This window comes from Coccinella septempunctata, chromosome 8 (genome assembly GCF_907165205.1).
Source record: "Coccinella septempunctata chromosome 8, icCocSept1.1, whole genome shotgun sequence".
NCBI lineage: Eukaryota > Metazoa > Arthropoda > Insecta > Coleoptera > Coccinellidae > Coccinella > Coccinella septempunctata.
In genome coordinates, this window is record NC_058196.1 from 32,134,247 (window position 1) to 32,148,349 (window position 14,103).

The following is a 14,103-nucleotide window of genomic DNA, read 5'->3' on the forward strand; positions in this document are numbered from 1 at the left end:
AATATAAATGGAATAGTATCAATAAAAACTCAAATTGTCGACTAAAATCTTAAACCTAATGTAGATGAAGGATGAATAAACTTTCCACTTTTCCTGATAGGTAAGATAAGTAAAATTCGTTCTATGATTTCGCAGAAACTGAGGTTAGAACGTTAAAAATTCAAAAGAGTAAGCTTCAAACAAAGTTAAATGATTTTATTATGAAAAAATATTATTTTATTGAAATAAGGATGTCCCTGCTAAGCCTGCAATAAATTCAGCATTTTCACTTCAAGGGAACATTGAATCTGTATCATGAAGACTACTAATGCCTTAAATATAAATGTTGATAAATATCGAAAATTGGTACAGCATTATTTGGATTTGGTAATTCTCACCAAAATTCTGACTGAATGTATTTATTATTAACCGAATAAATTCCAGCATATGCCCGATACTGCCTTATTTTGGGCAGATAAAGTAGTAACTTTAACAGAAAACCCTCGGGATATCTATTGGTTAGCAAAATGTATGTATCACTTGAAACAATACCACAGAGCAGTTCATCTATTGAAGTCCAGGAAATTAGATAAAGTAGGAGGATAATTCCTCATCTGCCTTCGTAATTAATAAAACGTTGTTTTAGACCTATATATTGTGCAATTATTTAACAGTTAAATGTCTGTTTGAAGCGAACGATCTGAATGAAGCCTTGAACATAATCAGCAATTTAGATTATCAAATAAATCCCCATTTTTCACATAATTCCGCCGCTTCCCAATGTAATTTCGACGCCCTCCTTTTCGATGATAAACCAAAAAACGTGAGTGGCATGAATTTTTTACGAAATGAGGTGTTATTTATGTGAAATTCCAGCAAGTATTCTCTGCAATATGTTTTTTGAAAGGGAGGATCATGGAATGTTTAGAGAATAGAGTCCTGTCAGTGGAATGTTATAAACAAGCTTTACATCAGGATGTCTATTGTTTTGAGGCGTTTGATGCCTTGACCAGGAATCAAATGCTTACAGCTACTGAAGGTATTTTTGATTGTCTATAATCATGAATTTCTATAGATTTTTTCTTGTAGAAAAGGAACTATTGAATTCTCTACCGATAAGTGAGCAATGTTCTTCTGAGGAGGCTGAAATTTTGAGGTTTCTATACGAGAGCAAACTCAAGAAGTATCATGAAACATCGGTGGTCCCTAAAAGTACCATTAAAATTGCCCGTGCAGATCACATGCTCTTGGATAACATCCAACTCAACATAACACCCTGCGTCATATCTAATTTAACCCCAAATTTCCTATCGACGCCCTCTGTCAGCACTCCAAATCTACCCGTACCCAGAAACGAGGAAGAGGCTAAGAGAAACGATAAAAACGCGAGAGCCATGGAGACTGAAACGCCTAACGAGGTCGATAACGCCTGTTTGGAAAAATTGAAGGAGAACTTAGAGATTATTACGACCCAGGCCGAGAGATACTATTATAATTGTGAATTTTCCGAGTGTGCCAAATTGACCGATCATATTTTAAACGAAGATCCTTGGCATATAGCATGCTTGCCAATCCATATTTCGTGCCATGTAGAGTTGAAGGACAGCAACAGTGAGTGTTTTGGTGATTTATCAGAATTTTGAAACTGGTAGTTGAAATTTTTTGATTTGTATTAGTACCGTTTTTTTTTTTTTTCAAGTTGATATTAATTTAAATTGGCGTTAAGAACAGTATCAGTAATCTGAGTAATTTATTTTGCCAGGAATATTTCTATTAGCACATAACCTAGTGGATTTATACCCCAATTTGGCCATTTCTTGGTATGCCGTCGGCTGCTATTATTATATAACAGGTAACTAATTTTCCCAATTGGAAATATGAAAAAATCTGAACTAATTGTTTTGTCAGGTAAAAGCGACTGCGCAAGGAGGTACCTAATGAAAGCCACGTGTTTGGACAAGCTTTTCGGACCTGCCTGGTTGGCTTACGGTCATTCTTTTGCGTTGGAAAACGAGCACGATCAAGCCATGGCCGCCTATTTCAAGGCTTCCCAACTGATGAAAGGGTAAAATTTCCCAACCTTAAAAAAAATCGAATAACTCGAGATTTTCAGGTGTCACTTGCCGTTGCTTTACATAGGACTCGAATGCGGGCTGACAAATAACGTCAGGCTGGCAGAAAAGTTCTTCCAGCAGTCTCAGTGCATCGCCCCCGACGATCCCTTCATTTTGCACGAAAAGGGCGTCATTAATTATCAAAACCACGAGTGAGTTTGGTATATTTTCATTTAACGAGTAGCAGTAGTTCAAATGTACTATTTCCTCCAGGTTCAAAAAAGCCGAGAGTAATTTCAAGGAAGCGTTGCAGAAAATTGCCAATATTCACAAAGGTCCGTTGCCCGCAAGATGGGTACCTTTGTTGAGTAACCTGGGTCATACGTGTAGAAAATTGAAGAAATACAACGAAGCCTTGGAATACCATCATAAGGTTGGTATCTTTGATAAACGACTCCTTATGCAGGGTGACAAGTTGGCCTTGGAATTTTTTGATATAAAATTCCAACATAACATGTCAACTGTCAAAATTCTTCGCTCTTTATATTTTTATTGCAAATAAAGACAAGGGTCACTGATTTTTTTCACAGGCACTTTTGATGTCGCCAAGAAATGCCTCGATATATTCAGCCATTGGCTTTGTTCACGCGCTGGTCGGAAACACCGAAGAAGCCGTAGATTGGTTCCACAAGGCTTTAGGTTTGGACAGAGGCGATACCTTCAGTTCAACGATGTTGAATTGTTTGATTGAGGAATTAGCAGATGAAAGACCACCTTATGATGGTAAGTCACATATAAGAATGTCTTGACCAACTTTCGATATTCTGCCAGTCAACAATGAAAAAAAAAAATTTTTTTATTTATCGAAAAATTTGTTTTTTGAATCATTTTTTTTTAGTTTTTTCATTAATTTACAATCTATATCACCGAGAGTATTGAGTGAATGTTAAATATTGAAAAATTTTTGGATAAAAAAAAAAATATTTTTGACTCGAACACTTTCGATATTCTAGATCATAATTACGAAATTATCGAATAAATGAATCGAAAATATTTCTTCTGAAGCTTTTTTCAGTGTTTTAAAATCTATATCATCAACAGTATCACATAAAAATTCAGCTTTTTAAACATATCAAATACAAAAAAATTTTTTTTCATTTTTTGCCTAGGAGAGCAAATCTGTTGCACATTTTGATACTTGTTCTCTAGGTGCGCCCATGGAAATCCCGAAATTCATCCCGAGGGAGAGCAGTAGACTGGCCTCTTTCAGCGAAATGGACCAAACGAATACAAACAAGGACTTATCGATGAGTTTAGGAAACTCTTTCAGACCGACCGAAGACTCCCAAAACAATATGAGCATGAGTTTCGGGGACATCCCTCCGGAACCCTCAAGTATGAGTATCGAGGTAGATATGGAAGTGACCAGAGATTGAGGTTAGATCACAAGATAAAAAGAAAGAACTGAAACGACGGGAAGCGAGGTCAGCGTTTGTCCCTGCGTGGTGGAAGATTGAAAGAATTGCGATTTTAAAAGAGTATATAATTTTTTTCGACTCTTTCGAAAGCTGTTGAAATTAAAACGAATAAAAAATGTTTTATCAATTCCACTCATTTCATCATTTTAAATCCCGTTAAAAGTATTGAAAAAAAAAACCAACTTGTTCTCAAAAGCTCTATATATTTCGTTATCATAAAACAACAAAAATCTCTGGAATAATAAAAGTATCACCACAACCATGAATGACTAGGAGCACATACAAACTCATACATGGATGGAACATAAAAGAAAACATAAAAAAATAAATCTCTCTTTTGGTATTAAAAGAAGGTTAGCCTACTAGTCACGAATTCCATCATAGATTTTAAATCACAGGGATGCGGTTGAGTCTTGGGGGGCTCCTCGAGGTCAAAATTCCACAAAAACAAAACGTAAAAACATAAAGATACAATTTAGAGACGCAACGAGGAGACCAGTCGGAATTCTTTAAAAAAAAAAATCTAAATTTTCATCACAACACTGTCAATATCACAAACAGTAAAATTCGATTTAAAAATTACCCCTCCGAGGGGGTGTTAAAATTTAAAACTAAAATTTCGAATATTAGCAGCGCCACAACACATTTCGGCTAACCTCCTGTAAAATTATTTGGCAAGACTTTTAGACCAAATAATAAATTTTCAACAATGCAACTAAGATAAATATATAAATTTATTTTCAGTTAATTAAATAGCAACGTTTCCGAAACGGGGGTTTTTATCTGATCAACTTGGAGTAAAAGTCTGCGCAAAAAGTTTAAAAACTACAACATTCACAAACGAAAATGTCACTCTTAAAAAAAAAAATACATAACGATCAGGAACAAATAGGTACTTTGATTAAAAACATGCAACAACATTTATTGTCTAGGGAACCACCACCACCTTGAGCTGGAATTAAAAGAGACTGGGTATTATGCAGTATATTTTTAATTTCATCTGAATTTTAAGTTTAAAAAACCAACATTATTTTTTTTGAAATAACAACGTGGAACGCCAAAACTCTGAAGAAATATAAACACCATAAATCGCATCCAGATCGTAGCCTTTGTTATCTTCGAATATCGGTAATTTACCATATGAAAAATTGCACATTAACACTAAAATACATAAAATTTCAAAACCCCCAACCGCCCAATTTTCAAAGTTAATTTAGAACATTTAAGTTTTAAAAAGTTTAAATATCAACACTTAAAAACTAATATATTAATGATTATTATTTGTTAAATATTTCTACACTTATCCAAATTTTAATATAAATTAACTTATAGGACTAAAAAAAAACAAGCAATCGAAATATTGAAGCAGTAAAACGTTCCAGAAACTGTGTCCAAATTCGAGCAGGAATTGCTGCAGAGTTTTTGAAAACAATTCTCAAAATAGTAACCATAAAATTCTCGAACGTTAATTTACCTCTGGATCAACTTTGGTAGTTAAGTATTAATCATAAAAAAATTTAGAATATTTAGATTTATAATAGGCTGTGAGAAGTCAAAAAAAAATTGAAGTAATCCGGTAGAGTTCTGAAACCCTAACGGTACAAGGAAATTTATACCGACAATTTATATGGTTTATAAATAGAAATTATCGCGAGAATATTGAAAAACATCAATAACTGTGAAGAAATATCATTTTGTGCAACTTTTCGTTCATCATAGCAGATATAATCACAAATTTGTCAAAGACCATCAATTAGAAATATACTGAGAAAATTTCGATGAATGAAATTACAACTTTTCTGAGAAGACCAGCGATTGCCTCCTGAAAAGTATCGAGGATTCAATTCAATGACAATCTTTTCAAACATTATACCCATGGTTCAGCTAACCGTTGAAATACTCTTCAGAAGGCAGATTCGAATTACTCGTGAGAAAAAAAAATGTACAAAAATACACAAAAAAAAATTTGAAAGAAAATCTAGCGTCGAATCGCTCGTTAAGATTAAATTCCATTTCCCAAGAATTTGATTAAACAAAATCAACCTTAATTCGAACGATCGACCGTTACAAACTCCCCAAAAAGTTTCCATTCACCCAAAATTTCACCAGAAGAGAAAAGAATAGAAATATATAACAATCAAAATTTATAACAAACTATTTTTTTTTTGGTTCATATCTTTCCGGTGCGAAACCGGACCAATATAATATTATTTATTAAATTTTTTTCTGTATCAAATCGAAACAACAAACAGACTTGTACGCTTATGTAAGGGTAACATAAAAAAAAATCGAGAGCGCGCCTTGCAACTTTTGCGAGTGAAACGAGTCTTGGCGTCAACAACAACAAAATACATCATTTTTTTTTACGATCAACGTATTTCTGTAAATACTTGCTCTTAGTTAACAGAGCCGCCGCTCAAGCCGAGCACAGTGCTGTTCTTGGAATTGCGCGTCAGCGGTTTGTGATGGCGCAGTTCGGCGTTGTTGTGCTGCCATTGCCAGCAGGTTCGGCAGAAATACCGGAAACAGAGCACGTCTCGGCAGAAGTAGGGACCCTGTTGTACTCCGCAGAAGGAGCAGAGCGAGTCTTCCAGGTAAGGGTCGACTTGTACCTGAGGAAGAACAATGCGATGATGATTGCGCACAAACTAACTTAAAACGTCAGTTTTGACAGCACTGTCAATTTTGACAGTTGACAGCACTGTCACTTTTGACAGCTGACAGCACTGTCAATTTTGACAGTGCTGACACTCACCTTTTTGGTAAATTTGGCAGTCTTTATCTCGATAAAAGCGGCAGCTACGGCCTTCATGTAAGACCGATTATTGTTAAAAGTAATTCGTCCAGATCCAATAGGATACTTATATTTGTCAGTATCTATTCCTGAAAAAGAGAATCGAGAGTAGGATCGACGGATCTCGGAAAAAATCTCAACGAGATCTTCATACCTGCGTAAACTACTCCATCGAACAGATCGTTCATTATCTTCGCCAAACCCTCCGCGTTCAACATGCCATGAAGGGCGCCGACGAAAACTGTCTTTGAGGGATCCAGTTTCTGCGACGTGGACTTGGTGTAATTTGAGTCGTTCAAAATCCAGGGGATCACCTGAACCTACCATCGGAAAGATTCTCCATGTAATGCATCATCAATTTCATTCGAAGATATGATATTCATTACTCAAAATTATGACACATGTCAAATGTCAATTATGACAGTTGACATATGTCAAAGTGACATTTGACACCTGCCAAATGTCAATTGTGACAGTTGACATATGTCAAAGTGACATATGACAACTGTCACGATAGAAATGATCGATCTGTGCTCACCTCCTTGGCCTTCATCCGTTTTGAACTTATCTTGAAGTACCAATTGCCACTGTTGGCATGGTCATTGGTACAAGCCTGCAAGAGGGCCCTGACGTTCTTCTCAGACTCGAAGATGATGTAGACGTAGCCTTTCGGCTGGCTGGCCTGCTTCTCCTTCCCCGGCCATTCAACCCGGATGGGACCAAACTGCTTAAAAGTCTGAATAAGCAACTGTTCAGATATATCCCAAGGCACTCCGCCCAGAAAGACCTTGCTGGAGTAGCCGGACGGTTTGGTGGTACGCGGTGGTAGCACTCCGCTCCAGGTACAGGTGGCATCGTATAGGGCTGTGGAAGGTTTAACCATCGAAATATTCAAGAAAATAAAGAGAAGAATGTCTACTTACATGCTGCAGATCTGTGGAAACGAGCTGCTCGATCCAGATGGATAGTATCGGGTAGTAAATTTATCAATGATGATTGATTGTCATTCCACTTATCAAGTAATTGCTGAAACAATAAAGGCACATCAAATTTTTTATTAATTCATGTTCAAATCCAGAAAAAAATATCCAATAGTCATAGTAAATACCTTATGCGAACAGGCGGTAGGTAATATGGATCCCAGAAGGGATGGTGGTTGCTGCAAATACTTCAAAGCTTGAATGGCTTGTAAATTCTGAAGACTCGATATATCCAGGTCGTTTGAAGCACTATTATTATTATTGTTGCCATTGAAAATACTTCTAGCCAAAGAATCATTCAACGTCAAGGAGTTCTGGAAAAAAAAATCACTTTCAAACAAAGCCCGTTAAAAAATATCGATAAACATACCAATATATCTGAAAGACTTCCATCTGGGCTCGATACAGCGCTGCTATCTGATTCTGGGGAATCTGAACGACTATTATTACTCAACAAGGACTGATCGCCAACTATTGGACTGCTACTTCCACAAGAATCGCTGAAATTCGTTTGAAAATAAGAACGGGGCGGTTGAGCATATTAGACGATGTTACCTCAAAGATGTGCTTCGTAAAGCACGTGCTGTGAAATAATTATTGTTATTATTGGTATTCCTCAAATTCAATTTTCCTGCGTATGGTTTGCCAGACGATGCAATGGAAGCGTAATTTACTGGAGTCGATTGCAGCTTCACATCGTCGAAGTTGAACTAAAATACAATTTCCCCAAGTTATGACAAGATAACATGAAAGTAAAAAATCATCACCAAGTCGCTTTTCGGACTGAATTTCACGTCTGCCAGAGGAAGAAGCCAAAAATAATAAGATAATTCTACCAAAAGCGTCAAATTCAAATTTGAAAAAGACAACCGCGCAAAAACGAGATAGAATAACGAAGAATAGCCACCATAAATATCAGAAAACGAAAATTCACTGAGGATCGGTTGGCAGCACTGACATCCCGGAATCTGATTGAAAATTTTCAAATTCAGTCCGAAAAGCCGGTCGAAACGAACAAGTTCTCGGTATCTGGTACTTGCATTCTCGAAACTGTTGTCGAACAATTGTAAAACCTATAATATTTACCTGGAAGTTAGAGTTCACGGGCGATGGCGTGCAAAGTCCGCTCGGCGAATTTCCAAAATTCAGCAAGCCACGGGGAGAATTCAATCCCAGTAGGTCGGAGATCGACATAGTCTCACCTGCCATAATGGATCAGTTAAAAATTAAACTCTTTAAAAGGACGAACTACGAATTCCGAGTTGAATTGTTAAAATATTAAGTCAAAATTACTCAGCGTATTGGACGCGTTCACTTTACTCTCTACAATGACATGACAAACAGGACAATGCCACCTTGATATTCTGATCGAAAACGAAAAACTGGATTTGAAATGAGCCGTGTTGATGAAGCAAAAGTTTTTTAACAACATCTGGTGTTTATCTGACGATATGCGTCTTTGATTCCATATTGCGATAACTGAGCGATCTGATAAATTTCCGAATGCGTAGAATTTATCGGTTTGCAATAATCAAAAGGGACAATAATCTTGAAAAGGATGAAATAATTTTTTTTTCAATTTCCTGTTTTATCGGCATAATTTTCTAACATAGTTGATAGGTCAAATTTAAAACTGGGAGACATGATATTACCTTCTGTATCAGGGGAAGACAAGATATCGTGCTGATCTAGAAGAGAATTTATGGAGTGTCTCTGAAGAATATCACTCGCAGAAATGGGTGAATTGCCACAGCTACTGAAAGCCTGAAAAATAACAAAAATCAATTAGATGCAAAAAATATCATTTGATTAATGAACAAATACCATATTTTCCATAAGTATACAGAACGAATAATTATATTCTTTAGTCTTCTTAGGCTGAATCAGTTCTCGCATTCATAATTTTCCCGAATTATATGTTGCTTCCGGAATACTTCGATGCGTTCTGTAGACGGAGCGTGGGTGATAATAAATTTGATTTCTTGTATGCTCTTTGTAGGATACGAGTGGCATATGTACCATTTGCAGCCGAATATCGAAGTAATTTAATACTTTGGCAACAAGAAGCGCACTGAACGAGATATACGATATTAGCGATGCATTTCTTGAAATTATATCTATGTTGAATATCGTAAGAATTCCTCTATGATCCTCTTATTTCGCCGAATGAAAAGTTGGAAAATCTGTGGATCTGTTGAATTTTCTTTGTCAATCAGTTCCAAGGTTAGAATATTTGGAACGGACAAATTGGGCCTATCAATGTGAAATTCTTCGTTTTCAGCGTAGAATTTATTTGAACCGATCAACATAATAAAAAATATTACCGTATGGAGAGTTTCGTTTTCAAGAATTGTTTTTAAGAACCGTTAATTGGAGTTCATGTTTTGGTAGTGAACGGTAACCACTAACTGATTATAAGGGGAGAACTGAAAGAATAAACACATACATATATGTATGTGCAACATCTACCCAGTGACCATAACTGAGCGTGGTCATCTGAACCGTGATATCAACGAGAAAACCGCTATACTTCGAAAACAGTGCGCATCCTGAGATTTTTTGAGCTTGTTAATGCATAGGCAATCGAGATTCAGGGTAATTTTGGTGTTACAGTATCAAAATCAAACAGAAAAATCATATAACAGAAGGGTGTTAAGATATATCCATAATTTATGGTTGAAAAACACAGAAATGCGTTCCGTAACTGAAAACCATAGAGATAAGATCGAAACATAGTTGAAAGGAGCATAGACTACTTATCATACTTTCTATACTCCGACACTGTCAACCTGAAAACCGTAAAAACACTAAAAATTTCAAACGAGCTGCCAACCAAACTACAGTTAAAATTCTTTCGCGCCAATTTCAAAACGCCACTCGAGTAAATTTCGTCAAACGCCATACTCTACCAATAGTTTCGATTGTTGCGAATTCACCCACGTTTTCTCAATCGACCGACCCGATTCGATTTGGCCTTAATAACAAGCTGAAAATATGTAATCCAACTGTACAAAATCGATTCCTTCGGATAGAAAAGAGTTGCACAACCGAGAGGGATGTTGAAACGGATCGGTATTATTCGATCCTAGTTTCTTTTAATTATCGCGAGGAAACCGGCAATTACATAAAAATTAAATATGTAACAATGAAAGTTTGTTAAAATGGTTCGTGTTTATAAGGTGTAACGGTAATGTATATAGTCCTCCAGTATGTTCTGCTAGTTTACGGTCTTACTCTGGTTAATAGGGATTTTATCGGGGGAATCTAGTTAGCTGGGTCTGACCGCGAAATGATCCAGTGAACGTTCGCTGCTCAGCGTTTATTGGATTCTTATTTAATCTATTTGAAAGTAAACAAAGATGTTGCAGAGTTATACATGAAGGACAGATTACATTTCCTACTTAAATACTCTCACTTTATTTTTAAGAGGTAATTGGCGACTTAAAATATCGAAGGGTACCAAATAATGAGAGTTCAGAAGAATGTATACCCAGTACACCCAATTTGATGCTGGTTCGATTCCCGTCGAGGTCATGAATTTTTTTCTATATTCTGGAGTAAGCAACAAATGAGGGTGAAAAGTTTGAATATATTTCGGAAAATGTAGCTATTTGTAGGATTTGCAGCAATTCCATTTCATGAATTTTATTATCACTTGAATGTACCAAGAAAACCCAGAAAGATTACATGAATATTCAAGTTAAAATTACGAGATAATTTGGGAATGACGTCTACAGAAAAAAATAATATCGATAAAAAACCATTATTGGATCACAGATCATGAGAATGTCATTTGTGATGAAGTGATTTGATGTGAGTGTGAATATTAATATTCAAGTTAGGACAAGTTAGGATTAGAAAGAAAAAAGGTGAGCTACTTTGGTTAAACTATTACAAATTTATCCTAATCAAATAGTCAGTTTTCACGAGATATCGATTGAAACAATACCCCAACAATAATTTGATAATAATTACCAAAAACGAGAGAATATAACAGAGAATTGATGAACACCACAAAGCATGATATAGTATCGATTCGAATTATGTTTATTGGGAATAATTTCTACTGTAACAATGTATAAAAAACAGATCTATTCCTCCTGCGCCGTTTCCTACGACAGATTTCGCAATTCCTCAAATTCATAGATCGGCTACCACCAAATAACGAAAAAAGTTACTAGCACATTCCAGTAAAATATTTCGCAACGAGAATGTGATTTACTCATTTGAATCTCCTGTTCTGTGGAGAAAATTAGAACGAGAAATTCTGTAATTCATTAATCACAAAATCGCTGACCGTAAACATGAAGAAATGAATTCCTATTAGTGGTAGAGCGGTAGGTACGTTTAGTAGGAAAAAGAAGTGAATTTTGCTAGAAGGAAAAAAAATCCAATAAAAAATCTGGCTTCGATAATAATCATTCTTCTTGGGACAGTTTCACAAACATTGCGAAGAAATTGAGGATATTTTGGAGTCCGAGTTACATGTTTTCCAAATAAATAACAAATTCCTTTCGACGATTTGAATCTTACATCCTAGCTGGGGAACCGTTTCGTAAACATCGAGGAATTCGAATTTATTCGGAATATAACGCCCTGTATCTTGAAAACGAGGCGGTTCCGGACTCAGGCTAAAGGACCTTCATAATTTCCCAAATTTGTTAGCAATGTTTACGAACCAGCCTGTATACAGTGCCAGTCTCTAACTTGGAATAAATTCAGTGTATCAAAGAAAGTTTTTTGTTGTAAATATATGTTTTTTTCTTGTAACAAAATGCTATATACAGCATGCAGCGTAAATCGAAGTAGAGGCAGCAATTTTTGTACGTAATTGTGATTGAATTTTCTTCAGCCCTTTCTAGACACGTGCAAATAAATTTCAGACAGTGAAACAACAATGCCAGTAAACAAAATCGTAGGATACATACACGCGAATAAGATAACAAAGAACTCAACTGGAAAAAAAAATACTAGCTGATAAGAAAACAGGTCCAAATAGCTCCTTTACTAACAAGTGTCTTGAACCAGTGCGTTTTTTGCAGGTTTATCTTATTTTAAAATGAAATCAGGGGAAGAATTATACGATTGAATACCATTTGGACTTTAGCGTCGTAAATTGTTAAATACAAAAGCAAAAATCGAGAAAATATATCGCAGTTTCAATATTTTTCAGATAAAATGTACATGCTTATAAATTAAAATAATTTGAGAACAATAAATTTAAAATGAAAGACGATGGTGATGAATATTTATATTGATTTTCTGAAATCAATGAACAAAAAAATAGATTTTGGATGATTTTGAAACTGACCTAATAAAATGGAAAAATGAATATGAATTTTCAATTTCTACATGATATTGGAATTGGAAATGAGGTAAAACCGGGAATAACACCTCAAGAATATAGAAAAAAACGTAGTTTTTTAGGGAAGGCATGCATGACCAATTTCGAAAAAAATACTCACCTTGTTTTGAAGAGAAGGCATTTCGTCAAATTCGATAAACACAAACACCAAAATTCACGGAAATCCTATCACACTAACGAAAGGCCACCTGAAGACGATTTCGAAAAGTTTCATAACTCGGAACCGCGGAAAAATGTGAAAAAACCGACGAAAATTGTCGAAAAAACGACTGGACGTTCCTAGATGGGGAAAACGCGAGAAGAAACAAAGAGTAATCTAGACGGGGATCTTTCAATGCGCTTCGCGAGCAGTCGGATATTGGGATAACTGGAAAATTTGAATTTTACCGGTAGTGGAAGGATGCGGACGCTTCCTATTGGTCGCCGGACGTCGTACACGTGCGGTCCGATAGACTGCGTGGTTCTAGGGTTACCCCCGGCGCGGTGCCTTTGTCGGCGTCCTTTGAGGACTATGGGGTTGATTTATTGCCGTTTAGCTCCGTTTTTTTTTTCGCAATCGGTAAATGATGAAAGTGTTGGACGCTTAGGGAATTTGAGCAGCGTTGCCGTTTTTCTACCTCTTTCATCTGGTGAATTTATATAGGGGGGTTCCGAAAATGGTGAGCCACAGCCTTTTAAAGCCGTCTTTATAGACGGCTGAGGGTGAGCCATGATTTGAGTTCGGTAATTTTAGAAAATGTTGATTATAGTCAAGGTTTTGGTCTAGGGCCTAGAAAAATTAATTAACGTGGTCTGAAATAAATTCCATGTGGACTATTAGTTACATATTAAACTCAGATTTGTTGTTTGTTTGGAAGAATATAAATTATTAATTAATAGACACATATTAACAAATTATTATCAATAGGTAAAGGAAGATTTCTAGTTGATTTTGATTAGTTGATTAATGGCTTGAAAATTCATTGCTTTGAGATGTGAAGAGTGAAAGTAGAGGTGAAATATCTCACTTCCTTTGAAACAAATACGAATTGTGGTGCTCAAAATAATGAAAAAGGTTCTCGAAATGGAAATATACTGTGTGAGTCTTTGACTCATACTAATATTTTAAAAGTAGATTCTTGAGGTCAAAAAGAACACTTTTTTCCTCTACCATTTTTTCCTAATCGGTTCGGTTTGAAAGATACAGGCTGTTGAAAAACCATAAGAATATGTTATTTTCAGTTATCTCACAAACGGTTTTATCGAATGAAATGAATTTCGGAATCTAGTTTTTCATTTATTTGATGAATCTTTTTAGAACACAAGATATCACCCACGTCTTCCAGTTTTCTCATTATGACCACTACGTACCATAAAAGTGCCAAAAATTCAAAGAACCCAACTATTGAATTAAGTTCGTCGCTATCTAATGAATATTTGAACGTTTTGTAAAATAAAAGTATTTCTTATCTCG

The 14,103-nt window shown here is 35.7% G+C and overlaps 2 protein-coding genes across 3 annotated transcripts; one reads left to right on the top strand and one right to left on the bottom strand.

Annotated features, from left to right (window-relative positions):
- The first annotated feature begins 127 nt into the window (after positions 1-127).
- On the top strand, positions 128-3,638 carry LOC123319282 (cell division cycle protein 16 homolog). The gene is made up of 11 exons (XM_044906155.1): positions 128-366; positions 424-573; positions 626-802; positions 856-1,018; positions 1,069-1,590; positions 1,742-1,831; positions 1,888-2,044; positions 2,093-2,245; positions 2,307-2,466; positions 2,624-2,816; positions 3,243-3,638. The coding sequence occupies exons 1-11, from the start codon at positions 295-297 to the stop codon at positions 3,467-3,469; spliced, it is 2,064 nt and encodes a 687-aa protein (XP_044762090.1). The 5' UTR covers positions 128-294; the 3' UTR covers positions 3,470-3,638.
- An 846-nt stretch (positions 3,639-4,484) lies between these two features.
- Positions 4,485-13,002, bottom strand: LOC123318674 (cytoplasmic polyadenylation element-binding protein 1). 2 transcript variants are annotated; one of them, XM_044905358.1, is made up of 11 exons: positions 12,751-13,002; positions 8,938-9,049; positions 8,372-8,487; positions 7,841-7,995; positions 7,656-7,785; positions 7,414-7,599; positions 7,229-7,331; positions 6,844-7,169; positions 6,460-6,625; positions 6,267-6,394; positions 4,485-6,123 (listed from the first exon to the last, which is right to left on the bottom strand). In XM_044905358.1, the coding sequence occupies exons 1-11, from the start codon at positions 12,769-12,771 to the stop codon at positions 5,908-5,910; spliced, it is 1,659 nt and encodes a 552-aa protein (XP_044761293.1). In that variant the 5' UTR covers positions 12,772-13,002; the 3' UTR covers positions 4,485-5,907. The 2 variants fall into 2 exon arrangements, with proteins under 2 accessions (XP_044761293.1, XP_044761292.1); XM_044905357.1 differs by lacking the exon at positions 12,751-13,002 and adding an exon at positions 9,110-9,298.
- Between the last annotated feature and the right edge of the window lie 1,101 nt (positions 13,003-14,103).

Coding starts and splice junctions, on each gene's coding strand:
- LOC123319282 (XM_044906155.1), top strand. CDS start 295: ATGAAGACTACTAATGCCTTAAATATAAATGTTGATAAATATCGAAAA. Junction 574..625: donor AGTCCAGGAAATTAGATAAA/GTAGGAGGATAA, acceptor ACGTTGTTTTAG/ACCTATATATTGTGCAATTA. Junction 1,591..1,741: donor AGAGTTGAAGGACAGCAACA/GTGAGTGTTTTG, acceptor TTATTTTGCCAG/GAATATTTCTATTAGCACAT.
- LOC123318674 (XM_044905357.1), bottom strand. CDS start 9,181: ATGCGAGAACTGATTCAGCCTAAGAAGACTAAAGAATATAATTATTCG. Junction 7,600..7,655: donor GAAGTCTTTCAGATATATTG/GTATGTTTATCG, acceptor TTTTTTTTCCAG/AACTCCTTGACGTTGAATGA. Junction 6,626..6,843: donor AACGGATGAAGGCCAAGGAG/GTGAGCACAGAT, acceptor TTCCGATGGTAG/GTTCAGGTGATCCCCTGGAT.